General features: G+C 41.3%; 4 protein-coding genes and 1 long non-coding RNA gene across 12 annotated transcripts; 2 read left to right on the forward strand and 3 right to left on the reverse strand.

The window, feature by feature from the left end:
• Positions 1-112: 112 nt before the first annotated feature.
• On the reverse strand, positions 113-5,251 carry LOC108069063 (lysophosphatidylserine lipase ABHD12). 3 transcript variants are annotated; one of them, XM_017159011.3, is made up of 6 exons: positions 5,097-5,251; positions 4,711-4,796; positions 4,357-4,390; positions 3,214-3,329; positions 2,760-2,878; positions 113-1,274 (listed from the first exon to the last, which is right to left on the reverse strand). In XM_017159011.3, the coding sequence occupies exons 4-6, from the start codon at positions 3,297-3,299 to the stop codon at positions 244-246; spliced, it is 1,236 nt and encodes a 411-aa protein (XP_017014500.3). In that variant the 5' UTR covers positions 3,300-3,329; positions 4,357-4,390; positions 4,711-4,796; positions 5,097-5,251; the 3' UTR covers positions 113-243. The 3 variants fall into 3 exon arrangements, with proteins under 3 accessions (XP_017014500.3, XP_070069184.1, XP_070069185.1); XM_070213083.1 differs by having other exon boundaries at positions 3,214-3,424; XM_070213084.1 differs by lacking the exon at positions 3,214-3,329.
• LOC138912369 (uncharacterized) lies at positions 4,021-4,347 on the reverse strand. Its single transcript, XR_011417900.1, has 2 exons — positions 4,215-4,347; positions 4,021-4,152 (listed from the first exon to the last, which is right to left on the reverse strand). It is a non-coding gene; the product is annotated as an uncharacterized lncRNA (long non-coding RNA).
• Positions 5,252-5,604: 353 nt separating the features above from the next.
• On the forward strand, positions 5,605-9,903 carry LOC108069058 (ankyrin repeat domain-containing protein 13D). 2 transcript variants are annotated; one of them, XM_017158999.3, is made up of 7 exons: positions 5,605-5,819; positions 5,933-6,065; positions 6,120-6,434; positions 7,110-7,426; positions 7,936-8,031; positions 8,090-8,832; positions 8,925-9,135. In XM_017158999.3, the coding sequence occupies exons 1-7, from the start codon at positions 5,727-5,729 to the stop codon at positions 9,118-9,120; spliced, it is 1,893 nt and encodes a 630-aa protein (XP_017014488.2). In that variant the 5' UTR covers positions 5,605-5,726; the 3' UTR covers positions 9,121-9,135. The 2 variants fall into 2 exon arrangements, with proteins under 2 accessions (XP_017014488.2, XP_017014487.2); XM_017158998.3 differs by lacking the exon at positions 8,925-9,135 and adding an exon at positions 9,212-9,903 and having other exon boundaries at positions 5,606-5,819.
• Positions 9,904-9,911: 8 nt separating this feature from the next.
• On the reverse strand, positions 9,912-16,697 carry botv (exostosin like glycosyltransferase 3). Its single transcript, XM_017158993.3, has 3 exons — positions 16,250-16,697; positions 13,783-13,908; positions 9,912-13,719 (listed from the first exon to the last, which is right to left on the reverse strand). The coding sequence occupies exons 1-3, from the start codon at positions 16,598-16,600 to the stop codon at positions 11,155-11,157; spliced, it is 3,042 nt and encodes a 1,013-aa protein (XP_017014482.3). The 5' UTR covers positions 16,601-16,697; the 3' UTR covers positions 9,912-11,154.
• Positions 16,698-17,025: 328 nt separating this feature from the next.
• On the forward strand, positions 17,026-25,942 carry LOC108069059 (beta-glucuronidase). Of its 5 annotated transcripts, none has more exons than XM_017159001.3 (9): positions 17,026-17,304; positions 22,982-23,385; positions 23,457-23,769; positions 24,103-24,640; positions 24,701-24,844; positions 24,906-24,990; positions 25,047-25,223; positions 25,360-25,498; positions 25,559-25,942. In XM_017159001.3, the coding sequence occupies exons 1-9, from the start codon at positions 17,301-17,303 to the stop codon at positions 25,723-25,725; spliced, it is 1,971 nt and encodes a 656-aa protein (XP_017014490.2). In that variant the 5' UTR covers positions 17,026-17,300; the 3' UTR covers positions 25,726-25,942. The 5 variants fall into 5 exon arrangements, with proteins under 5 accessions (XP_017014490.2, XP_070069606.1, XP_070069607.1 ...); XM_070213505.1 differs by lacking the exon at positions 17,026-17,304 and adding an exon at positions 19,065-19,130; XM_070213506.1 differs by lacking the exon at positions 17,026-17,304 and adding an exon at positions 19,387-19,462.
• The last annotated feature ends 718 nt before the right edge of the window (positions 25,943-26,660 follow it).

Consider the following 26,660-nt stretch of genomic DNA (forward strand, 5'->3'; position numbering starts at 1 on the left):
TTCCTCAAAATGTAATTTCAGGACTTTAAACGGGGTTCTTTTAATAATTAAGATATATAAATTATAAAACAAACAAAAGTTCGCTCCCGTTTGTGCAAATGAAACTCAAAACTTTGTCCGTATCTCTCGACTGCTTTAATTTGCTTGCACAGGGCGGAAATTTTGGAACGTGTCAGTGATGGCGGTAAAAAATTAAATTAGAATAATAGTCTTATACGTAAACTAATGTCCCGATGATAGCGTCTAGTAGACGGAATTGCGGTAGTTTTCCACAAACGTTTGGATCAGTCCCGGCAATTCCGGTGCTCGGCAGAGGTATTTGTGTCCGTACTTTAGGCTGGCCTTGAAGCGATGGAACTCCACGGGTCCCCAGGCACGACTTCTGCCGTCCAGGGCAATCCTGTACAGCCGGTAGCCCAGGTGGAACGGCACCACCACGTCGTCCTCGGCATGGATGATCATTATGGGCTGGTGGAACTCCTGGACATGGACATCCGACTCGAACCGCAGCATATTGCTGTACATGGGCCTCGAGATGGTGAAATCGAACCAGGGCAGGTTCTTGAAGAGCTTGGCGAACGGATGCATGCGTATCTCGTCCCGGATGTTGGTGAACGGGCTCTCGAGGATCACTCCCCTGGGAGCCCGTTCCCTCAAACTGGCCAGCTTAGCACACAGATGCGTGGCTACTCCGGTGCCCAGGGAGTGACCCCAGACCACGATTGGATTCGAGGTGGTGTTGGCTATATACTCAAACACCATCATCGCGTCGCGCACAACGCCTTCCTCCGTCGGAGGCACAGGATCCGAGTCCGCATAGCCCCTGTAGTCGAAGGAGAACACATGGTAGTTGAGCTTCCGCAGCAGCTTGTACACCTCCGATCGGTGGCCACTGCCTCGACTGGCTGTGTTTCCATGGAGATAGAGGACCACAGTGCCACCTGGCATTCGCAGCAATCGCTCGTAGAAGAGCTGCTCGTTTTCCGGCAGCACTTGGGGAAATTCAGAGCGTATCACTGGCGCCAGTTCCTTTAGCTCCTGTTCGTTGCCAGGTGAGTGCTCCAACTGCTGGTCCAGATCGTGAGCCACTTCCTCCTCCACGCGGAGTTCGCGCTTAAAGCGACGCACTGCATTGCTGGGCAGGACATGCCACACTCCAACGCGCACTCCATCCTCGTCCTGATCGTGATCCTTGACGGTGATGTAAAAGTTCCGTGTGGCATACAGTCCAACGCTCTCTGGCTTCGTGAGATCCAGTCCTTTGGGGTACTTAACTGGAAGAAAGGAGAGGCATTCGATTAAATTGAGAATTATTAAGCCGTGAAGAATTTTCCAATGTATTTAATTATTTGACTGTGACTAAGAATTAATGCTAAAGAATTCGCGGTTTATTTTGTGTTCCCTTTTAGACATTACATAATTAATCACATGATATTTGAAATTTTTATTTGTAATAATTCTTTAATTTTATGAGTATACGAATTACGCTGTTATTTTTTCCCCCTTTTGGAAATCACATTATTAATCATATGATTTTTTATCAAATCTATAGAAGACTTACAGAATGTGGGATAAATACATTGAATCATTATACCCTTGCAGAGGGTATTATGATTTCAGTCAGAAGTTTGCAACGCAGTGAAGGAGGCGTTTCCGACCCCATAAAGTATATATATTCTTGATCAGCATCACTAGACGAGTCGATCTAGCCATGTCCGTCTGTCCGTCTGTCCGTCTGTCCGTCTGTCCGTCTGTCCGTCTGTCCATCTGTCCGTCTGTCCGTCTGTCCGTCTGTCCGTCTGTCTGTTTCTACGCAAACTAGTCTCTCAGTTTTTGAGCTATCGGGATGAAACTTTCCCAAAAGTCTTCTTTCTATTGCAGGTAGTATATATGTCGGAGCCGACCGGATCGGACAACTATATCTTATAGCTCCCATAGGAACAATCGGAAAAAAAAACTTTAAAAAATTCTAGCTTCGGTGTTTTTTGAAATATTACCTTCTACTTTTGGGGATGTTATTTTTTAAATATTTCTGAATTTCGAATTAATAATTTAAAAAATCGGACTACTATATCATATAGCTGCCATAGGAACGATCGGAAAATTAATGGAAAAGAAATAGGAAATAAATTCTAGCTTCTTTGGTTTTTATTGTATTATCTTCTACTCTAGGATATGACTCTTTTTAAATATTTCCGAATTTCAATTTTAATTTAATCAAAATCGGACGACTATATCATATAGCTGCCATAGGAATGATCGGAAAATTAATGGAAAAGTAATAGGAAATAAATTCTAGCTTCTTTGGTTTTTATTGTATTGTCTTCTACTCTAGGATATGACTCTTTTTAAATATTTCCGAATTTCAATTTTAATTTAATCAAAATCGGACGACTATATCATATAGCTGCCATAGGAACGATCGGAAAATTAATGAGAAATATTAGAAAATTGAACATTTTTGCGATTTGTTAATTAATAGGAATGATCTGCAAGGGTATATAAGCTTCGGCTGGCCGAAGCTAGCTTCCTTTCTTGTTTTATTCTAAAGAATTCGCGGACTATTTTTTTCCCCTTTTAGACACCTTATAATTAATCATATGATATTTGAGATTTTGGTTTGTACTTTAATTATATGATATTTAGGAACAGTTTCTGAATTATTACATTGAATAATTTTATGCTTAAGAATTCGCGGTCAATTTTTGTTCCTTTCTGGACACCTTATAATTAATCTTAAGATCTTTTAAAATACTTACTGAATGTGAGGAACAGAATGCCGCGTTGAAATGTCACGGAGTACCGAAATATCAGAGGCAGGGCCACGAAGATCAGGAAGAAGATCAGCAGACATGCTTGCAGAGATCGCAGACCCACTCTGCGAAAAATGTGAATTGATGAGAGGTACAGGGCGACTAGGTGGCTTAGGGGGTGGGAATAACAATAGCTTTAACACTGAGTGACAACACAATATGAAAGATGAGCAAGCTGGTGCGAGTGTGGGCGGGATGGATCAGGGATCAGATATAATTATGTACATTTAGGTGGCAAGCAAAGCGGATATATACGGAAAAGCGGAAACGGAACAGAGCCGGCGATATCCGCGTAAAGAATGTCGATGTCACGATGTTTAGATCAAAAATCAGAAGAATGGGTTCGGGTTATGTCGTCGTTATACAGGCGCACAACATCGAATCGAGCGTGGATACTTACAGACCAGTTAGCCAACTAAGTAGGATCGTTCCGGGAATGAGTGTGGCAAAGAAAACGGACCGTAGGCAATTATGAAGCTCGTACATTGCGATTGTTCTACTTCCGTTCTGCTTATTCTGCTTAAAATATAGTTAGCGATAATATCGATCTATCGGGAAAAGCGACTTAGCACTGAATGTTACTGATTTTGTGCGTTTTGTTTTGTGTGGAGCTTTCCCGGGCGAAAAGAGAGATAAACAAATTACTTGGTTATTACTTGGTTAAATCAGATAGTTGTTTTGTTTTTTTTATTGCAGGGGGATTCATTACACTGAACGCATGCAACACCGTACCGGACCCAAGAACTGTTCCTCCGGAGAGCGACCTTTGCACCAGAGGGGTTAAGCGCTGACAAAGTTTTCGATTTGGGTGAGTGGTTAGGTGATCGGGTGACTACACATGAATTATGAATAAGCGAAGGGCGAGTACTAGGGTGGCTCATCTTTAATGCATGCAAAGAGCCATCCCTGGATGATATTTTTCCTATAATTCCTAACATTCTCTATATAAATTCTTTTTATAAATATACTAAGTAATTAACTCAACTTATAACACAAAAATATAGACTCAATAAATCTGTTAAATCTAAAATTTTCACTTTTGATTCGTTATTACTTCACTATAATTTTTATTCCAAGAGTTCACGAGTCCGCAGAAACTATTGATTATGAATAACTTTCGTTGAATCACTATCTCGAAAAATTGGGCACCACATTGCAACATGGGTATTAACGTATTAACGTAAAAATAATGATAGGAATATAAATATTTCGACTTTAACAAATATATTTGTGGCACCTTTACACTTTACAATGGTTTATAATTCTCCAAAGATTACTTTCGCCGCTTCCGAATCACTTTCAATAAAATCGAGCCACCCTTACCTGTCAATGAACACTACTAAAATGATAATGGCGGTATAATGATATCTGATATGAGTGCTACTCGAGCGTGACTAATACTTGGAGGCCCGTAACTTTTCTGGGGGAGTTCGGAAGCAAAAACTACGGAAGCGGATTCGTCGGGTGGTCGGTTAATCGGGATCGGGGAAAAACAAATATATATATGGGGGATCACAACACACAATTACACAAGCCAACACACCTCTTGAGTTGTCGCCGGCGCGTGAAGAGCATAACTGCAAAGAGTAAATAATTAAGAAAGAGCATTAGTAAGTCGATCATATCGAGGAGACAGTTTAAAAGAACCGCCAAACAGTGCAAGTTATGATCGGTTATCGGCGATCGCCTATCGAGCGGGGAGATTCGCTTCCGGTTTACAAATTTTAATCATAATTTCTTTGTTTCAACTTTAAATGCTGGATAAGCGCGTTGAGCTCTGAGCAAAGTTTCTCCCCAAACTGATAGCTCGCAAAGTCAGCGATTTTTTTTCACGAACAAGTGCAATAATGCATTACACTTGTGGCCAATTAACGACTAAATTGGCAATTACTCTTACTTGAAAGGAGAGCTTCTGGTCGTCAGCCGAATAAAAGCGTGCGAAATGCGATGGAAAAAGCCTCTCTACGCCATTAGCATGATGACCTAAAATTAATAGAAAATATGAAAGCTGATTAAAATTCAGTTAAGTAGGTGGGCGTGGCCGGGGGGCGCTAAGTGTGTCCATTGTGGGTTTCCGTGAAAAATATGAATGAATAAAAGAAAAGTAAATTATGTGAAAAACTACATATGACACCTTTTTAACCCCTCTCACTCCGCCTAATCTCATTAACCCATTAGGGCTCACCCACAATCCCCCTTTTTTTAGGTGGCGTATCCATTTTTTATATAATTTCTTTGAAGGTTGTTTTAGGGGAAAAACACCAATTTCCTAATCAAGCTTACCACTCACGCGCCAGCAACTTTTCCTCTTTTCGAAGCGGAAAAGCTTGGGAAACGTTAATTTCGCTCTGTTTCGGAGCAATTAATGCGATTTGGAATATTTTCTGCCGAACAGCTGTCAATGTTGTTATTGACTATCGATGGCAGGTAGAGATGGCCAAAGTGATGGCTCGAACTATCGCACCGTTTATGCGCGAATGATTTGCAACTTGGAATAAAAACAGCCTTTTTTAATTGCATTTTGTGAAATTTAAAATTTTCAACAGTAGTTCGAGTTTTATAAATATTTTAAATTTACTTTAAATGTTTGTTTATTTGATTTCGGATTTTTAATTATTTTAAATACATTCATTTTTCAACCTAAGAGCATACTTTTAAAATTAAAATATGCCTCATTTATAAATTTATACTTTAAAACAAAAATTTGAACTTCCATAAAGTATCGTTATTTTCGCCCAACAATATATCGCTTGCCGGCGTTTCACGTTTACCACCTCTAATCGCCTATCGATGGCCCGCTCGCAGTGTGACCAGACTTCCGCCCCTTAGAGTTTGTTTTTTTTTCCACGGAGCCCAGAAACAAAAGAAATTGCCATTTAGCCGCAGAGCAGACGGCGCAGATCCAGAACCAGGATGAGGAGCGTCGAGGAGATCAAGGCGGAGTACCCGCTGCACTGGCACATCTGGCACAACGAACTGGAGGAGCTGCAGGCGGCCATCGAGCAGGTGAAAAGGGGGTTGGGAGTGGGGTGTGGCCCCCTGGGACAGGTGCTAATTGAATTAGCAGGGCACGGGGAAATGGCACTGCGATAAAAACCACTGATTCCGTCACCTTGCAGAACGATAAGGAGAAAATCGATCCCCGCGGACGCACGCCCCTGATGCTGGCCGTGCGATTGGTCAATTTGGCGTGCGTTAAATGCCTCCTGGCGGCCAAATGCAGTGCCACCTACGAGCACGAAGGATGGTCTAGTGAGTACAGCTAAAGAAGCACTGGAAAGAACCCCCACTAATCCTTCTCTTCAGTTGTCCAGGAGGCCGTTTGCACCGGCGACGTGGACATCCTGACGGCCATCATCGAGGTCCGAGATCTCCAACGCCATGTTCAGCGGGTGACGCATGTGCCCAAGCTGCTGCAGCACCTCCTGGATGCCCCCGACTTCTACATCGAGATGAAGTGGGAGTTCACCTCGTGGGTGCCCCTGATGTCGCGGCTCTGCCCCAGCGACACCTACAAGGTCTTCAAGCGGGGAGCCAACGTCCGGATAGATACCACTCTGCTGGGCTTCGACAACAACACCTGGCAACGGGGCAACCGCTCCTACATCTTTAAGGGAGCCAGTAAGTGGGGATCAAATATATAGCGAATATATGTAGGGATACGTACAATTTTTCAGTTACAATTTCCAGTAAGATATTTCTAGGGCATATTTGGTAGTTTCAGTAAGTGGATACATTTTTTTTAATAATTATGGAAATATTTCATTAATTTATATTTATTTTTGCATTCATTTTCATAAAAATATCATTTTTTTTTGTAATCTATTACTTAACAAGTTTTTTAAATTAAACAAATTAAGGTTCATTAGTTGAGTTTCCATAATAAGAATAAGGCTATTATAAGAAAGTTTTAAATTATTTCATTATTTGATTTTATCATAAATTTTGACTAAAGAATCAAATTTATTGTCAATAATCTTAGAGTAGATTAATTAATTTATTTAAGAATATCATACATTTTTTAATCTATTACTATACAAATTTTTTTGTATGATAATAATAAATTCTACCTGATCATAATTAAGGTTTGTTAGTTTAGTTTCCATAATAAGAATTAGGCTATTGTAAAATCTTTTAAAAGAATTCATCATTTGATGTTATTATACATTTTAATCTTAGAGTAGATTAATTAATTTATTAAGGTTTAAACTCAACAACAAATTTTAGCATATAAGTTAATCTTTTGCTATACCTTATTTTACAAACCAAATCTTATCACCAAATTTTCCCTTGCAGAAGAAACTGCCACGATGATCGAGATCGATCACGACACGAACGAGGTGATGGTGGAGGAGATGAGTAGCGACATCGGCGACATTGTGGCCATACCACCTGCTTTGGGAACTGTGAGGGCTCGTCTCAATGCCCCGGTGATTACCAATAACATCGAGATGGACAAGATCAGTTTCGAGCGCAACAAGAGTGGAATTTGGGGCTGGCGTAGTGAGAAATCGGAGATGATCAATGGCTACAACTGCAAAGTGTACGGGGCCAGCAATGTGGAGTTCGTCACCAAGACGCGAATGGATCACCTGAGCGAGGAGCAGATCAAGGTAAATATACTTTCATTATAATTTATGTAATCATTGTGAAAGCTAATTCATTTGAGCTACATATGTAAACAGCCTTGTTTTGATTATATCTTTCGCTTCACGCCCATTTGCTAATTGCTAGATCTGTGGTGATATTTATCTTATAGATAGGCTAATAGCCACTTTATATTATATTATATATATTTTGGTGTTATTGACTTTAGATCAGGGACCGTAATCATTATAAGCGATATTCCAACAAATTAGAAATAATCATTATTTATGAGTTTTATAAAGATGTATCAGAAAGAATCATTATTTATGAGTTTTAAGAACAGTAAGCTAAAAAAAATATCGCTTACAAATAATGATTATGATTATTTCGCTTAAGAATATCACTCAAAGTTCGATTGCAGCCGCTCTAAGCTACATTTTACAAAGATTTAAATGTGTGCTTGAAGGTGAAAGCACGGAGCACATATACAGATAAAAAAATGTAAAGTTTAAATTTAATGTTGTATATCTTCTAGAACAAGACAGCGAGAACTCCGCTTCACAGTCTGCTGGGAATTGCTGATGAGGACTATGTGTCCCCCGCTGATGCCGCCGCTGCACTCAAAGATCGCGTTAGTTGAAGGATTAATATTTAATGATTACCTCCTTTAATTAATTTCCAATTTCCAGACACCCTCTCCCCGTTTGGTGGAAGGTTCCGTCGGTGGAGCCGAAAATGGTGGCCGAATCTCACCCGCCCCCGGAAATGAGAGCAACGGCAGCTCCGCCTGTGCCTCGGGCACCAGTACACCCAAGTCTTCTGTTACCCCGGAGGAGTACTTCACTCCGGAGGTCGATCTCCACGGAAGGGACGTGGGCGGTCCCAAAAATCTGAGCACAAAGGTGCAGCGCTTCAAGGCCAATTTGTGGCTGGCCGAGGAGCATCCCATTCGACTGCAGGAACAGGTGCTTCCCATTCTGGACCTCATGTCCACCATGGCCAGTCCACATGTGTCAAAGCTGAGGGACTTTATCACAATGCAGCTGCCTGCCGGTTTTCCCGTCAAAGTGGAAATCCCGCTCTTCCATGTCCTCAACGCTTGTATCACATTTGGAAATGTATTTGCTTTGACCACACCGGTGGAGCACGTGGCCACGCTGCAGGAGCAAGATCGGGTTACCTGCCTGGTGGACGATCGCTGCTTCGATGTTCCGGCTCACTATACGAACAGAGGCAGCGATGTCCGACGGCAGATTCCTCTGGATGAGGACGATATGCTACAGTATGCCATCGAGCAGAGTTTGGTGGAAACAAGTGGAGCCTGCGGCGTGGACGCCAGGGACGATGACAAGGTGGACATCTGGGAAGTGCTAAGGGGCCAAAACGTCGTGGGATCCGATCTTCTGCCGGAGGATGACGAGCAACTGCAGCGGTAGGTTGGGATTTTGGGATACTTTTGCTCTTGTTTTTCGGGATTCTGTTGTTCAATGACCAAAACTAACTTCCCTCAATGGTAAACGCTAGTGGCCACCGCTTCTCCTCGCACTTACTGTCCCCCCACCGCCAGCAGTACGGGCGGTATTCGCCCTCACCCAAGCACCATCCCCAGTCCTTTCCCCACTCGCAACTCCAGTTGGAGCCGCAAGCACGTGGGCGATCCTCGTCGGCGGGTGCCCAGTTCAAAAACGATTTGGGCTACATGAAGAAGATCTTCAAGTAGCGATAAAAAACCCACACCCTTCTCCTTTTGTATTGCTAGTTTTGATCCAAGCTTTGTGTGTTCTTGTGCCCTTTGCCCTTATCGATTGCAGAGTCCTCCAGGAGTCGCTGCTGGGCGCCCATGCGAATCCCCAAAGCGGTTCGCCCGCCTCCGAGGACGACGACGACGGGGGATTCCGGTATGTGGATCCGGATTTGGCCATGGCCATGCGACTGTCGCAGCAGGAACAGCGGAAGTTCGAGCTGGAGCGGCAGCAGGAGCAGGAGATGATCGAGCAGGCGCTGAAGCTCAGTCTGCAGGAGCACTAATATATCCCAGCGGCGATTCCAAATTGAAGTTATTTTCATTTCTAGTGTAAACTTCGGACTAAGTTGTATAAATAATACGAGTACTTTAAGTTCCCCCTCGCCTCCTTCTACGCCCCTGTCCTTGTTTTGAATTGTGATACAAGCGGGACGCAAGCGGGAAGCTGTCGCCTGGTCTCAACTCGTCCACTCGCAACCGAAGGATCCACCCTAAATATACCATTGCATCCAAAAAGTAGTCCTCGTAGCTGTAGCTTTTGCAAATGTATCTAGTATCTGGTAGATACGATCTTAAACTTAAGTGCGTGTGGTAGCTGGAAGATATGTCTTTCGCATATCTTCCGCAACCACATGAGTGCGTGTCCTTAATATGTATCCACTAATCAGCATTACCCATTATTTATACTAATACCCACTGACATCATGCGTCACCCTTTTGTGTAAATGAAGAAAATATATGAAATAATCATGAAGAAAAGACGTGTATTTTTTCTTAGCCATATAGTTTCGTTTATTAAGCACTATATACAAAGTCAAAATCGGTACACAACTTACGTCTAATTAAGCAAACACACTAAAAAGTCTCAGAATTCGTTTTGGTATCTACTCAAGATGTTCAGCTTTCTACGATATCGAAAGTGTAGTTCAGAAAGTGGCTGATAGTCATACAAAGCCATGCGAAGTAATTAATGGATCAAACAAAAGCGAGCTGCGTAATCTCCATTGGCTTATCAACGGCCATACTTAGGTCAAATAGAGTATATACATATGAGCTTGTTCTGGTTTCCACAGATTGAAAGATTTGTTCGTTTTGAAATCACTTTTGTGTGATAGTAAATAGGAGGGTTTCAAAATTTTCTAATTAAAATATATAGTCTACTTGAATCAGAAATGTTTTTAAACTTTTATAACATAATTCAGGTGGTGTTTCCTAGGTTAAAAATGGGCAATTACCCTGTATTGCACAACTTTGGTTAAAATTCTAATCAATACTTTCAGGGTTCGAAAAATAACAGATAAGATGTTAAAAAAAAAGTTATTGACTTGTGTGTAAAAAATTGTATCCTACATATGTTAGAAATATAAATAACACACACATGTCATTTGTGTTATTTACACGACTTTTTATTAACACGACGTTTTTTTTACACAGCGTGTTTTTAACAAAATGAGTTTTTGACATATAAGTGTCAGAATTATATGTTGAACTGAAAAATGCACGGTTTCATAGAGTATAACAATTCATACATATATGCTTTGAAATGGTTAAAACTAACATATAAAATATTATGGCCCATATTGGTTTTTCATTTCCCCTTCGATTCGTTAATGTCAAGGAGATGTAATTTTCATTTGTGTTAAAAACACAGTGTGTAAAAAACACGTCCTGTTAAAACAAATTGTGAAAAAACACAAGTGAGCTGTGTGGTAACAATTATTTTTAGCACTTTTGTATTTGACACACATGTCAACAATTTTGCTCACACTGTAAAATACAATTTTTCATGTTTTTAACATGTGTGTCAATTTCCGAACCCTGAATACTTTAGATTTAAGGGGGTCTGTCAATTTGAACTTAGTTTTAGCTAGATATTAAATTTGTGAAAACCGGAACATGCCTGATAAGTTTTACTTACATCTAGGAGTCATTCAGCTGGTGATCACTTCGTTAAGGTAAGTGAAGTGGCCGCCGTTGTCGGAATTTGGGGTTCTGGGATCAGTTTTACGACTAGATGTACTTGAAGCACTTTTGCTTGTCGTGCGGTATGCGAGTCTTGAAGAGAATGGAGTCCGCCCGGTACTGGGTGTTCAGCAGCGGCGTATAGCCGAACACCCGGCTGAAGAAGTTGATGCACTTGTGCCGCTCCTGGAAGTGGGTGTCGTCCTCGCTGAGGGAAACCGGGCAACCGGGGCAGCGGAACGTCCAGCGGGAGGTCACCTTAACCGGTGGCTTCCGCGTTATATGCGAGACGAGGAAGTTCATGGCTATGTCCTCGCAATTCATGTACTCGTCCACCTTATCCCTAATCGCCTGCGGCAGGTGGTAGGTGTACAGGTAGAGATAGTACTTGTGCACAAACGCCGCTCCCGTCAGCACCATGCTAAGTTCGCAGCTGTAGTTGGAGTTGTAGTGCCACTGGCCATTGGGATTGCCCAGATCCCAGGCGTGATAGCGTCCTGGGAATCCCACTACCCTGTCGCGATGCTCTCGCCACACTCGAAAGCCGAAGAGTATCTCGTCGTGCCGCAAATGGGCATCGTCGTCCACGGAGAGCACTGCCTCGGTTTCAATCACATCGAATGGCAGGAATCGGTTGTTCAGTGAGTTTCTGGGAGCCCGCAGCACGGCCACCGGCACCCCAATGTCCGGCCAGCGTAGGTCATCCAATGGAGGCTTTGGGGAATTCCAAACCACCACCACTTTGTGCAGATAGGGCAGTCCATACAGTCTGCCCAGTGAGTCCATCAGGACTTGCTCTCGTTCGTACGTTAGCATCACAATGGTGAACTGCTCGCGCGGATAGTTTCCGCCCAGTGACTCGCCAAACTCCTTGCCAGCTCCACCGAGTCCCTTGCCAATCGGACGAAAGCCGGTGTGCGAGCCCATGAACTTGGCTTCCGAGGGCAGCGCAGGATCGAAGGGTAGCTGGGGGTATAGGTAAAAGGGATCCAACCAATCGTTCCAGGCCTCCTTCGCCTGCATCCGCAGTATGGTGTAGTTGCGCCGAAAAGCGGGACTGGGATAGGGTGGTTCAATGGGGCCCAGCGACTCCTCGGGTTCCGTATCCAAACCAACTGGGGGATCGGATTTTAGCGGAATAAAGGTGCTGTTAAAAACACTCTGTGCTATCACCGAGGGCACTGGTCGTGGCGGAATGCCCAGGCGATCCCGCAAACTGGCAATCACTGTGTCCACGGTGGCCTGAACGGAGCTCAGGTAGCGCTCCCAAATGAGTCGCCCCTGTCGTCGCAGCAGCAGTAAATCCACATCCTGAACTGCTCGCAACAGGAAGTGCAGCTCTGTGATCCGAGCTTTTGGTAACAAGATAGCCGATCTCCTCCAATCCAGAGTCTCGGCGTAGGGCAAACGCAGCTCATCTGCGCCGAGGATAACGGGCACAGCTCCCGAACGAAGAGCCTCGTAGATCCTGGCCAGCATAAGAGTGGAGGAAACACGGCCATTCAGCGGGGGAAGGATCAGAGAAAATGTCGAGTCCTTGAGCAACTGACGGCGCGAGGAATCCGAACCGCAGAGCGTCCAATCCGGCAGGGAATCCCCCTCTTGCTGCTCCGTGGCCGGGATGCACTGGAATTGCAGGACAAACTGATCCTGGGTGGCGCCCTTGGCCATATCCGCCAGGTGCTCCAGAATAAAGGCATCCAAAGGGTTAAGACCGCTCTGTTTGGGCCTCAGTTCTCCCTGGTAACTGAGCAGGTATTTCCTTCTGGCCGGCACCATTCCCGCGCACTCCTGCCACACATCTCCGCCCGGAGGACCCAAAATGGGCGGCACAATTAGGTCATAGCCCGCACGGAACTGATCCCTTTCGAATGCACTCTGCACCACAATGGCTCGCATTGTGTTCTGCTTGTACAGCGGATTCGTGCGATGCGAGGTGAGATCTCGCCTGGCCAAGTTGAGCAGCACATGGTTGCGTCCATCGCCGCCCCAATAGGGCAGGCTGTAGAGCTTCTCCAAGTCCACGGGGCAGTCGTTTGCCTGGCTGGGTGTGGACGGCTGCTGATGCTCCGCCTCCTGCGCCGCATAGCGATTGTTTCGCAGCAGATCCTGCTCGAGCAGAGCCTCTCCCACCAGCACCAAATAGATGCAGGCATGCTTGGGATCCTTGACTATGTGGGCATTGTATCCTAACGTTTGTTTTAGAGTGGTCTTTAGGAAACCATCGATATCGTAGCCCTTTCGCTGAACACTGTGCTCGTCTGGATCGTACAGATAGACGGGAAATCCGGAGGTTAGACTGCAGCGGGAGTGATTAAAGCAGTTGTGCATCTCGCAGCTGGCTGCCATCCCTCCAGAGATGGAATTCATCTTCCTGGGCAGTGTGTTGGGTAGGAGAGAGCGGGGCAGTGCCAAATCTGGGGTATTCCGCTGTACTGCCTCTCGCTGGGCCACCTGCGCCTGCTCCACCGAGATCTTGAGGCGCTCCAGCTCCGTTTGCTCCCTGAGAAGCTCCTGCTTGAGCTCCTCGATCTTCTGGTTGTACTGACTTATGTCCGACTGCAGCTTCTGGCGACGGGATTCCAGTTCGCGCAGCTCCACAGACACGGTGCTCTGGATTGAAAGGTGTAAACTATGGATTAAATGAGGGTCTTATTGAATTTACCGCGTACTCACCTTGATTCTCACCATCTCCTCGATGCGCATCTTCAAATCTCCCGCCCTCATGGCGCTAAAATCCTCGTAGGCATCCAAAAGGGGTGAGCTGCGATGAAGATCCAAGGGTGGGGCATCTTGCTCAGTCTAGAAAAAATGGCTGTTATTATTTGATCAATATTTTTTACTGATAAGTTAATATCTTTGACAACCTTAGATAACGTTAAGCTAAGATAATATAACCGTGGTCAAGAAATAGCAGTATCTTTACTAGTTTAAATGTTTAAAAAATACATAACTTTTGAAATTTTTACAAATTCTTAAAATTTATATTATAATATAGATGATAGATTAAAAGAATAATATTGCTTCGTGTTTTCAAATGTACATCAGGATAAGTTAGGATGTACTGACGCCGATTAACCGATATATGTATAAGATCTGAGTGCTATAATTCTTTAAAGTGAATTTATCCTGACTTTACTATGCATATTGAAGTAATATGAGAAGATCTGGGAAATTTGTAATGTTATTTAGATAAGTAACACATAAATTTGTGACTATAATCGACAAGAAATAGCAGTAACTTTACTAGTTTGTATGTTTAAATAATACAATACTCTTGAAATTTTTAAAAATTCATAAAATTTGTGTTATTTTTTAGATGTGGCATAATCATGATAGATTAAAAGAATAATATTGCTTCGTGTTTTTAGTTTGTAAATGTAGATTGTACATAGTTATCATTAGGATGTGTACAAAATCTGAGTACTTTATTTCTTTGGTAATAGTCTAGAAGAGCGGCCTGAGCACCAAAAACCGCGAAAAAATTACCCTCGATGGACCGCGATTTCTTAGGAATTTACGTGCAGAAGATTATTTGCGGAAATGCATTGTTCTCTTGTAATTGCATTTCAAAGTTGCGTGTTTTGCTATAAAAACAAAGTAGACTTTTCTAGGATTTTGAGGTGTTTTGTGTCATTTTGCTATAAAAAACATATGGGCTTTCCGTTTGTTGTCAAAATAATAAGCTTTCGAAAAAATTCGACAATAATGTGAAATTGTTTTTATAGCAGGCAAGACCCCACAACCGCGAATTAATATCCTCGATGGACCGTGATTCCTTAGGAGCTTGTGCGACCATGGATGACCAACATATACATTTTTAAGATGAATCTTAAGAAATCGCAATCCGAGGAGGATCAACCGCAGTCTTTATCAAAGCCAATTACGAGAGTTTTTAGTTCAGTACCTCCTTATACTTGTAACTCATTTGTAATAGTAAATAAAATGCTATATTAAACTATGGTTAATGATTGGACAGTAAATATTTATTTATAAAAAATGCTGGTTAGTGGTACAGATTAAGCCTATTCCTTTTCATTGTCCGTATCGGTGGTTTCCTGAAATTTAAGATAGTTAATTGTTAGTATTTAAAAAGAGATGGGAAATGCTAAAAAAGCGCCGAAGGCAAAAAAATTAAAAACAAAAAATCGCGCGATTTTTTTTTTTAATTTTTTTGCCTTCGGCGCTTTTTTAGCATTTCCCATCTCTTTTTAAAGGTTGATCCTCCTCGGATTGCGATTTCTTAAGATTCATCTTAAAAATGTATATGTTATCAAAGCCAATTACGAGAGTTTTTAGTTCAGTACCTCCTTATACTTGTAACTCATTTGTAATAGTAAATAAAATGCTATATTAAACTATGGTTAATGATTGGACAGTAAATATTTATTTATAAAAAATGCTGGTTAGTGGTACAGATTAAGCCTATTCTAATTAACTATCTTTTCATTGTCCGTATCGGTGGTTTCCTGAAATTTAAGATAGTTAATTGTTAGTATTTAAAAGGTTGATCCTCCTCGGATTGCGATTTCTTAAGATTCATCTTAAAAATGTATATGTTGGTCATCCATGGTCGCACAAGCTCTTAGGAATCACGGTCCATCGAGGATATTAATTCGCGGTTGTGGGGTCTGGCCTGCTATAAAAACAATTTCACATTTTTGTCGAATTTTTTCGAACGCTTATTATTTTGACAACAAACGGAAAGCCCATATGTTTTTTATAGCAAAATGACACAAAACACCTCAAAATCCTAGAAAATCCTACTTTGTTTTTATAGCAAAACACGCAACTTTGAAATGCAATTACAAGAGATCAATGCATTTCCGCAAATAATCTTCTGCACGTAAATTCCTAAGAAATCGCGGTCCATCGAGGGCAATTTTTTAGCGGTTTTTGGTGCTCAGGCCGCTCTTCTAGACTATTACCATTTCTTTAAAGTTAATCTATCCTGACTTTACTATGTATACCATATGAGAAGATCTTGGATATTTGTAATGTTATCTAGATAAGTAACACATCAATTTGAGAGTATAATCGTAGCCTTATCAGTCATCGTGAAATCGTGACCTCAGCTATTAGCTCCGATCTCCACAGGAGTTCGCTTCTAGATCCCAAAAGTTGGGGGATCCCGGATACCTACGCTGAGGATTCGGTACGCAAGGCAGGATACGAGGAGCAGGAACATCAGGAGCACCGCCGGCAGCTTGTAGCGGCGGAACATCCGCATCCAGGACGTCCGCATTCCCATCGGGTGGCGGATTTGGGCGGAGGTGGAGTTCGGGGCACTGGCGTCCTTGCCGCCAGCACTGCCAGTGTCCAGGGGGTGGTACGCCTCTCCGGAGTGGCCAAGGTCGTACGCCGGTGGCATGGCATCAGCTTCAGCTCGCGATCTCACCGAAATAACGCATTTATTTACACTTATTTGCGAGTTGAGCTCTTTTAGTTGGCAACGCGGCTCAGGGCTGCATTTCAGTGTGCATGTTATTTGCATTTATCGATATATTTATGGCGATATTTATCGGTAACGGTAATCAGCTCAGCCCGCTAAATTTGAATAAAGTTAATTGAGTCTATCGTTATATTTACAACAAAAAATTAAAACCTGCTTTATTTACACCATAAATTCAATGTGCATATATTTTATTGAAATTTATGAGAACAGAAATATTTAATTTGTATTCTTTAAAATAGTATCGTAAACCAGTTAAATGCAAGTCCAATATAGTTAGAATGCATTTTATTTTTACAAATATATAACTATTAATTACTTACGCTATTAAATTTTTGAATTACACCCCACAGATGGCATAACATTTTACCTAACAGTTGCTTCAAGCGCTTCTCTGAACAGCGAGGCAACAGCTCGTTTTTAACAGCAGATTCAAAGCTTCGCAACAGTCTGATTTTGAACTCGACTTGGCAAACATTGCTTGTGATTTTAGTCGCATTTAAATCAGCGGTGCGCCGGTTTCGTATTGCGGTTCACGTTTAGTTTGTTTGTTTAATAACCGGCAGAACGCTTAAAACGATTATTAATAGCCGCGAAATGACTGTTAACATTTAACCAGTCGTGCACGGGCTTTAATTACAATTGAAAATAGTTCCTAAGTGCACAAAACTACCCCGGAGTTTAATTATAGCCCCGCAGAAACATCCATCAGCGTCCGGAATCCTGCACGGAATATCCGAAAATGGGTAAACTCTTCTATTTATATTTACTGTCGGTGACATTTTCACTTTCTTCGGACGCCCATTGATTCTTTTCTTTACTTTGCGCCTGCTTTTGTGGGCCGGGCCTTGAAAGTGAAAGCCAAACGAAAGGAAAATGGCAATAGGCGTGGGTACATTCCATCGATACCCTAACACTTAGCACTTGGAGGTGCAATATTTCGTGGGATATCATTTGTTATTCAAACTGTGGATAGTTACAGATTTAAAGAAAATACTTTGGGATTATAACATCAAAAGTCTAGCTTACTGTAATTTTAAAAATTTAGATTTTTTAACGATTAAATTCGTTACATTTTTTTTAGGTTTTTTAACCACTTTTCTTTTTTTCAATTTGCTGAAATTATAATTACCTTAAAGCTGATACAAAAAATTATATTTATTAGCCTTCTGTTAAAGTGATTTGATAAAATTAAAATTCTCTGACGTGTTTTCTTTGTTATAGAGGTCTTTACCCTTGCAGAAATAGACTTTTCATTTTTGATACGTTTTGTCTCTTTAATAAACCTCATGATGTGGGGGTATTTCTCTCGACATTCTAATCTTATTAGTTCATGATAACCTTTGTTATGCCCCGATGTGTAATGCTTGTTCACAAATCATAATAATACTAAATCAGATAAGACGACTGGGTTAAATATATTTCCTATAACTACAAAAAAATAATTAATCCAAAACAAGCTATAATTTTTTAAAATTTCTAAGAAATATTTCATAGACCAATTGGATTACCACCTAAACCCATCAGTGTATGTCAACTTCTTTTGCAGGGGAGTAAGAACTTCCGCATTTCGTTCCCAATCAAGACTAATTAAACTCCAGTTCGAGACCAGGCCAGCAACACTTAATTGAAACTTAGACCCTTCCTCACAGTCAACTGCCCTCCTTTAGTGAGTACAGTCAAGCTTGCCTAAAGTGACTAATGCACAATTAAAATTAAGTTGAGCACAATTGATCCAATACATTGAGTTATATTACTGCAAAATATTTTACATTTTTTATAGTTTGAGTTATTGTGTTGGTTTTCAGAAAAAATTCTGATTTTCCGGGAAGGCCAAGGGACATTAAAACCAGCTTGAGATTAATCAGAATTTATAGTTTTAGTAGTTAGTTAGTTAGAAAATCAGCTTTTGATTTTAATGACATTAATTTTACTATGACTTGGGAATTACTTAGTTTATGTTAGGATATTCCCAAATTATTCCAGCCCTTGATCTTCAAATTTAAGCCCTAACCAATTCAATAACTAATCAACCAGGTAATTAGGAATTTTATTGTTAAAAATTTAAGTGAAAGTAGGCAGAATAAAGTTTAGAAACTAATCAAAATGTAAATATTAGAAGCTGGACTGTGGCTGCGGCTCAATTCGTTGACCCCGAATGACGAGTGCTTTGGATTTGGAACAAGCGGCTTGACTTGGGCTTCGGCTTCGCCTGCGGCTCATCGGGGTGAGAGGTGGTCAGGGGGTGGGCTTAATTAGGGGCACATTCAGTGCAGTGGCGGTGCGTGTCTTCCTATAGGCCACCCCCTAACCCCCAACCCTTCGACCTTTGCTGGCGAGCGGTCGCAATTGCCTTGCCCACTAATGGCACATCCGCCATGGGCTTCCGCGGGGATTTCAGATTCCGAATCCGATACCGATTCCGAGCCGGATTCAGTTACGCCGCAACTCTGAACGTAGCCGCAAGAAACCGGCGGATAGCGGATAACTATATAGTCGCGATCGGAAAATCTCCGGGCTGTTGACATGCATTTGAAGATCCGACTCACGTGTCGCAAATATGAAATTTGGGGTAAGCACATCACATCGGCCCCATCACTTGGCCCTGCTCCGATTCTGGGTATATATATATATGTATGTTCTGGCTCGGATCGGATCGGTTCGGTCGGTGTGTTGTGGTGTGGCATGGTGTGTTATGGTGCGTCTACTGCCCTCCATTCGAATGATAATTCAGTGCGTAACGGTGCATCGCCCGCTGTGCCGGGCATTTTAATATCTGGAGTTTCGCTGGGGGCCTGGGGCCTTAAAAGCCCCAAGCGGCGCAAGTGCAACCTCAGTTGATTTCGGTGAGCAGTGGAAGTGGGTGTCGAATCGCAGCAGGACAGTGATAGCCAATCGCCATGTGTAAGCCAAGTGTTCCAAATGTGCTACGAAATATAAGTCGTGACAAATTAAATAATATATAGAAGAGTTCGACAAAGAACTACAAAGTTTGTCTTATTCAATTACCTTTTTTTTGTGCAAAGCGAATAAAAAAGAAGGGACATAAATAACTTAAGTCCAGCATTATTTTAAAACTTTTTTTCATTAATAAGTAGCAATACCTTAAATTGTTGGTCAGGCTTTTTACATTACAAAAACCAATTAGGCATTAAATATATTTCTTATTTTTAAGAAAATGTATTTTCTTAAGCAAAATAACTCACATCGGACAATTTTTGATAATTATCGCTAAAAGCTATTTTCGTAATCACAACAACTGAATGAAACAAAATAGATTACTTTACATCGTAAACATTGGGATAAAAAAACATTTTTTGTTCTTTACTAAAATAAAAGATGAACACGTGTAATTAGCAGCAGTTCGGCGGTTTAAAATAGGTCCTCCTGAAAACTTGCCAAATATTTCGAATTGATTCAGGAATGGGAGGATTGTCGTTAATTGCGATTGGTAAGATTACAAATCAATATTTAGAAAAAGTTTGCATGCTAGCGCTAGGAGCATGTTTTTGTACAAACTGGAACTTTAAAGAGATATGAATGTATTTAAGTTGAAATGCTTTATGCTTTCAATTCAAAAACCGTATTACTTTCTTAAACGGAACTATAAAAAAAATGTTCTCGGAAATATAGATGTAAGCCGCATTTCTTTCTAAAACGGATCTTAAAAATTTACTCTTTTTGGAAAAATAAATGTATATATGCACGAGTTTTCCATCTATCAGTTCAATCGAAACTTAAAAAATATTTTTTCTTCGCAATTTAATTCGGAATGTTTTATATATTTTATATGATTCATCTGAAATCTTGAATTGGTATAGTCATAAATCATACGGCTTTATGGAAATTCTTCAGATTAAGTCATTATATTTAGGATGATTATCCAAATAGGTTTTTGTGTTTGTATGATTCAAAAATTTATTATAGATAAACTCCAAAAAGATTTGTAAGTCATGGGAAATGCCTCAATACATTTTATGAAGAATAATTATAGTAAATTTATGGTTAAGTAAAATAAATTTAAAACTGCATAGTTGCCGGGCCAAAAACCAATCGAAGCCAATCGATCTGTAAAATCGACCGTTGCACTTTTGGGGAGCTTTTCCTTGCGCTTTTCTTTAACGGTAGACAGCTTTTGCGATTAGACAGCTGATTAAATGGGCCAAAACATGTGAGATGCGATAAATAAATGGGGGAAGTAGTTTCCCGGCGACCAGTGAACGTGAGAGAACGCGCCAAGTTATCGGTTTCCTCTCGCCTGCATGCGTATTATGGGATTGTGGCGGTTTCTGAAATGTAAATGTTCGTTCCGTTTATTTTTGCCTCTTGGAAAACGTGTTTAACTAGCAAAACAAAGTGCGGAACAATGCGCCCATTAGCATAATAAAAAACCAAAACAAAAGGCGAAACAAAAACAAAACTAAAGCGAAACATGAATAAAGACAAAAACAAAAACGAAATCTAAGCAGAGAACGATGACACACGATTGTAAAAGTATCTGTATCTGAATCTGCAGTTGTAGTTGCTTTTCTGGGAGAGAGAGTGAAAGCTTTTCTCAAACCACCTTGAAAGCTCTGTTCTCCGGTTTCGCCCTTTTGCTTTGTGCCGCTCATTCGCATTGTTCGCTCTTTGTTTTGCCCATACCAAATTTCATTTCCGTTTCCCTTTGACTCGATTCTCTTCGTTCCGTTTCGTTTCGCCCGCCGACTTTGAAAATCGGATAAAACCATTGTCCAAGTGAGTATGAATATCGCGGCATTACGGTAATACTTACCGTTACCGAACAGTTAGCATTGGAATGCTTGATAAAAATAACTTGAATAGGGGGAACACAACATTAGAAGGTCGATAAGATATGCGTAGAATTGGTGTTTTTTTTTTTATACCCTTGCAGAGGGTATTATGATTTCAGTCAGAAGCTTGCAACGCAGTGAAGGAGACGTTTCCGACCCCATAAAGTATTTATATTCTTGATCAGCATCACTAGACGAGTCGATCTAGCCATGTCCGTCTGTCCGTCTGTCCGTCCGTCTGTCCGTCCGTCTGTCCGTCCGTCTGTCCGTCCGTTTCTACGCAAACTAGTCTCTCAGTTTTCAAGCTATCGGGATAAAACTTTCCCAAAAGTCTTCTTTCTATTGCAGGTAGTATATAAGTCGGATCCAGCCGGATCGGACAACTGTATCATATAGCTCTCATAGGAACAATCGGGAAAAAAATGTAAAAAAATTTTATCTTGGGTGTTTTTGAACCTATAACATCCTACTTTTGGAAATGTCATTTTTTATCTAATTCTGCATTTCGAATAAAATTTTTTCAAAATCGGACGACTATATCATATAGCTGCCATAGGAACGATCGGAAAATTAATGGGAATATAATTGGAAATAAATTATTGCTTCGTTGGTTTGTATTGTATTCTCTTCTACTCTAGGATATAACTCTTTTCAAATATTTTCGAATTTCGATTTTAATTTTATCAAAATCGAACTACTATATCATATAGCTGCCATTGAAACGAACGCAAAATTAATGAGAAATAATAGGAAAATTACCATTTTTGCGATTTGTAAATTAATAGGAATTATCTGCAAGGGTATATAAGCTTCGGCTGGCCGAAGTTAGCTTCCTTTCTTGTTTAATGGGAAATCCGACCTTATCAAAAATGTTATAAACATTAAGTAGTATCTTTCTGTAATCTTTTTTTGTTGGAATGTAGTACTTTTTAAGTTTTAACGGTTATGACCGCAGTAATAGTATATTGTACTAGCGGAAAATAAAATTAAAAAGAAAGGTTTTTTAACTTTTTAAGAAAATAGTTTTTATAAAATAAGTATAAGAAAAATGTGTTCAATAGATATATTGTCTAATTTATATATTTACCTTGTTTAATTTAGTCATATTTAAACCCTTAATTTCTACATACTTTTTAAGGTCGAAAACGTCTTCTTCGTTGCGTTACAAACTTCTGACCAAAACTATAACACCCTTCACTGCAAGTGTAAAAATGTTTATTTTTGCAATTGTCTCTTTAGATATTGTGAGCGCAAATGGGGCTCTCATGTTTTTATGAACTCTTGTTATCTGCTTATCAGCCAAAGACAATCAATGAAACCTTTCTCAGAATCTGTTGGGTTAACTTCACACCTTTATCTGCTCGTAGTGCACGTATTTACTTGAAACTCTTCGGATATAATTTAATATTATATGTTTTGCATTTCAAAATGTCTATTGAAGTTCGTTATGTGCCAATTTTCCCACTTAACACGCGCATGGGCCTATATAATTGGGTTTTTCCGCTTATCAGGAAATCGAAATTTGTCATAGGCAAAATTATCTATCCCATTACCGGTGTGTTATATTCACACCGCCGTATGTATATTATCTGAACACTCCCTTATACCTTTTACATCTATGTATCCGCAGCTCTATCCTTCTTCTCCCTGGTTACCGGTCTTTATGTCCTGCACTTCTCCATAGCCCTGATCCTGGTCAACAAGGAGGTGCCCCAAACGCGCGGAATGCTGTATCCCAGGGAATCTGAGACGCGTGAGGTGCGATCTCTGGACGGGATCTGGAACTTTGTGCGCTCCGATCAGGCGAATCCCACGCAGGGAGTGCGGGATGAGTGGTACGCCAAGGAGTTGAGCCAGAGCAGGCCGACGATCCCGATGCCAGTGCCCGCCTCCTATAACGATATAACCACCGACAATCTGAGAGATCACGTGGGCACCGTGTGGTACGACCGCAAGTTCTTTGTGCCCCGCTCCTGGGCAAAGGATCAGAGGATCTGGCTGCGGTTCGGCAGTGTCCACTATGAGGCATATGTGGTGAGTGTAGAAATATATTTTTAGATTCTCTGAAAATTCATTTTCAAATAATTATAAACCACTATTTGCAGTGGATCAACGGTCAGAAGGTGGTAAAGCACGAGATGGGTCACCTGCCCTTCGAGGCGGAGGTGACGGACCTCCTGAACTTTGGGGCCGAGAACCGCATTACAGTGATGTGCGACAACGCTCTGATCCAGACGACAGTGCCGCAGGGCAGGATCACCGAAGTGCCCAACGATGGTGGGATGACCATAGTCCAGAGCTACACCTTTGACTTCTTCAACTATGCGGGGATTCACAGGAGCGTGCATCTGTACACCACGCCCCGTACTTTTATCGAGGAGGTTGAGGTCACCACAAACCTTTCGGGGGATGCCAGTGGTAAGAATTTAGACTGCATTATCAGGGGGTCCCCTAAATGTGCAGAGAAGAATAGGCTCTTTAAGCCAGTGGTGGCCAGCAATAGCAGCACACATACAACGAAAGTGCTTAAAACTCGCAGTGCTTTACAGCGTACGTGTGCGCCGAAACGCTGGTAGCGCAGCGGCAGACGCATTGCCTATCCCATGGGTCTGGCGTGCTGCTTCTGCCGGCCACCACTGCTTTAAACCCTAAAGAGTTTGTTCTTTATTGTACTTTTAAGGATTGGTACTATTTAGTAATCAATACAAATTTTTTAAATACTTTCGTTTCTAATTTTCCTCTCCCTTACAGTGGGCGAGGTCTTCTATAGCGTAAGCGTCAACGGAAGCGCTGCCAACGAGGCGGATAATGTCCTGCAGATTCAGGCCAACCTCTACGATAAGGAAGGTTTATTGGTGGCGAATGCCACGTCGGACGGGAAACTGGGCGGCAAGTTGCAGGTGAACCAGGTGAAGCCCTGGTGGCCCTACCTAATGCACGCGGAACCCGGGTATCTGTACGAGCTGGAGATCAAATTGCTGGCGAGCAACGAGGAGTTGTTGGATGTATACCGGCTCAAAGTGGGAATACGCACATTAAGTTGGAACAAAAAGCAGTTCCTGATAAACGGCAAACCCGTTTATTTCCGTGGTTTTGGACGACACGAAGATGCGGATATTAGGGGTAAGGGTCTGGATAATGCCCTGATGGTTCGCGACTTCAACCTGCTCAAGTGGATCGGAGCGAATGCGTACCGCACCTCGCATTATCCCTACTCCGAGGAGTCCATGCAGTTTGCGGATGAGCACGGCATCATGATTATCGACGAATGTCCCAGTGTGGATACAGAGTTGAGTTATTCCCGCTTCACGGAGGGCTTCTTGCTAATGCTGTTATCATTGATTTTCAGGAACTTCAGCCAGGAGTTGCTGGGCAAGCACAAATCGTCGCTGGAGCAGCTCATCCATAGGGATCGCAATCATCCGAGTGTTGTGATGTGGTCAATTGCCAATGAACCTCGTACCGGCAGCATGAGTGCGGACTCGTACTTTGAGTGGGTATCCTTAAACTTGATATTTATCTTTCATTGAATAATCTATTATTATTCATTGCAGATTGGTGGCCAATTATACGCGATCCTTGGATAGTTCCCGACCAATTACGGCTGCCATTGCTGTTCCCCACACCCAGGATAAGGCGGTAATTAGAGGATGCCTTTTATTGAGATTGATTTTCATGCAAACTTTATATTCCAGGGACGTTCTCTGGACATTATCAGCTTCAATCGCTACAATGCCTGGTATTCAAACGCCGGACGTCTGGATATGGTTACCCAGAACGTGATCGATGAGGCCACCGCCTGGAATAAACATTACAACAAACCCATTATCATGTCTGAGTATGGAGCGGATACCCTGGAGGGTTTGCATATGGTGAGTTTTCAAAAAATGTTTTATCTGAAAATGGGTATCTACAAAAGGATATCTCTAGACCCTTTAAGAAATGTATTTATTATTTAAAAATAAAGTTAAATAATCCATAAATACTACTACTTTATTCCCCTAATAGCAACCAGCTTATGTGTGGTCCGAAGAATTCCAGACGGAGGTGTTTTCCCGCCATTTTAAGGCCTTCGACGAGCTGCGCAAAAAGGGCTGGTTTATTGGCGAGTTTGTGTGGAACTTTGCCGACTTTAAGACAGCCCAAAGTGAGTAAAAATTAACTTTAAAATTGCTTTTAAATATATATTACATTTTACAAAATTCAGGCTATACCCGCGTGGGCGGCAATAAAAAGGGCGTGTTTACCCGCGCCCGTCAACCCAAAGCAGCCGCCCATCTCCTCCGAAAGAGATACTTTGCCTTGGGCAGGGATCTGGACCAATGCAACTTCCCGGACGATCTCTTCACCTACATCGCCGACCTGATATCGTAATGGATAGCAGGATTTTGATACCACCTCAAGTATTTGGCCTCTGTATATAAGCTTGCTCGCCAAGGAAAGCGTTGTCCTTGGACACTGCCATCAGCATTTTTACCCAATTTCCATTCCGCTGCATTTGCCCTGTACAATATTAAATGATTAGCTTTAGATGATTGTATTTTTGTATGTATTTGTAAGCGTAAGATAATAAATGAAAGTGCATTATTTATATTTATGCCTTATGACATTTGCTAATAGGTTCACAGGATTTAATATTCCCAAATTGCTTTTTTAAGTAAACGGCTTAAAAATAATTATGTTTGGCGGTCAACTATCGATAGGTAACGATAGAAAGTTGATAGCACTGTGCTGCCGATTGTGAAGTTCAAAATAAAATTTGAGCTGGCAACACCCTATATAAACCGCGCATTTTAAATTTTGAATGAATATAATTAACAAAAAAATGTATTAAAACCAAAACGCTTAAAAGTTATACATATGTTCCGATAAATCTGAATATGATAAACATTAAAAAGACATTTTTTTTCTTAAAGCCAAATTAAAAACCAATTTCTTTCGTAGTTTAAAAGTTAAATAATAAGTGTGTATTCAGAACAGTGATATTTATTTAACTAATTTAACCTTTTATTTTCCGACCCCAACAAAATCAAACATTGATCTTTTTTTTTTGCATGAAAGTTGAATTTTTATTTAAATTGCAGCCAATGAATTTTATAGTAATCTCATTAGTTTAACTTATGCTGTTTGTTTTGCAAATATCCCAGAAAGTTGGCCCTCATACCCGGCAATAATTCTTTTGAAAATGCGCGCCAATTTGTATGAACCGAAAACAAAGAACTAAATTGAAACAAACAGAAGCAATCGCCTTTGGCAAATTTTAGCTAGAAAATTGTGTGGGTGTTTGTTCGAATTATTGCGAGGTATAG

This window comes from Drosophila takahashii, chromosome 2R (assembly GCF_030179915.1).
Source record: "Drosophila takahashii strain IR98-3 E-12201 chromosome 2R, DtakHiC1v2, whole genome shotgun sequence".
Lineage (NCBI taxonomy): Eukaryota > Metazoa > Arthropoda > Insecta > Diptera > Drosophilidae > Drosophila > Drosophila takahashii.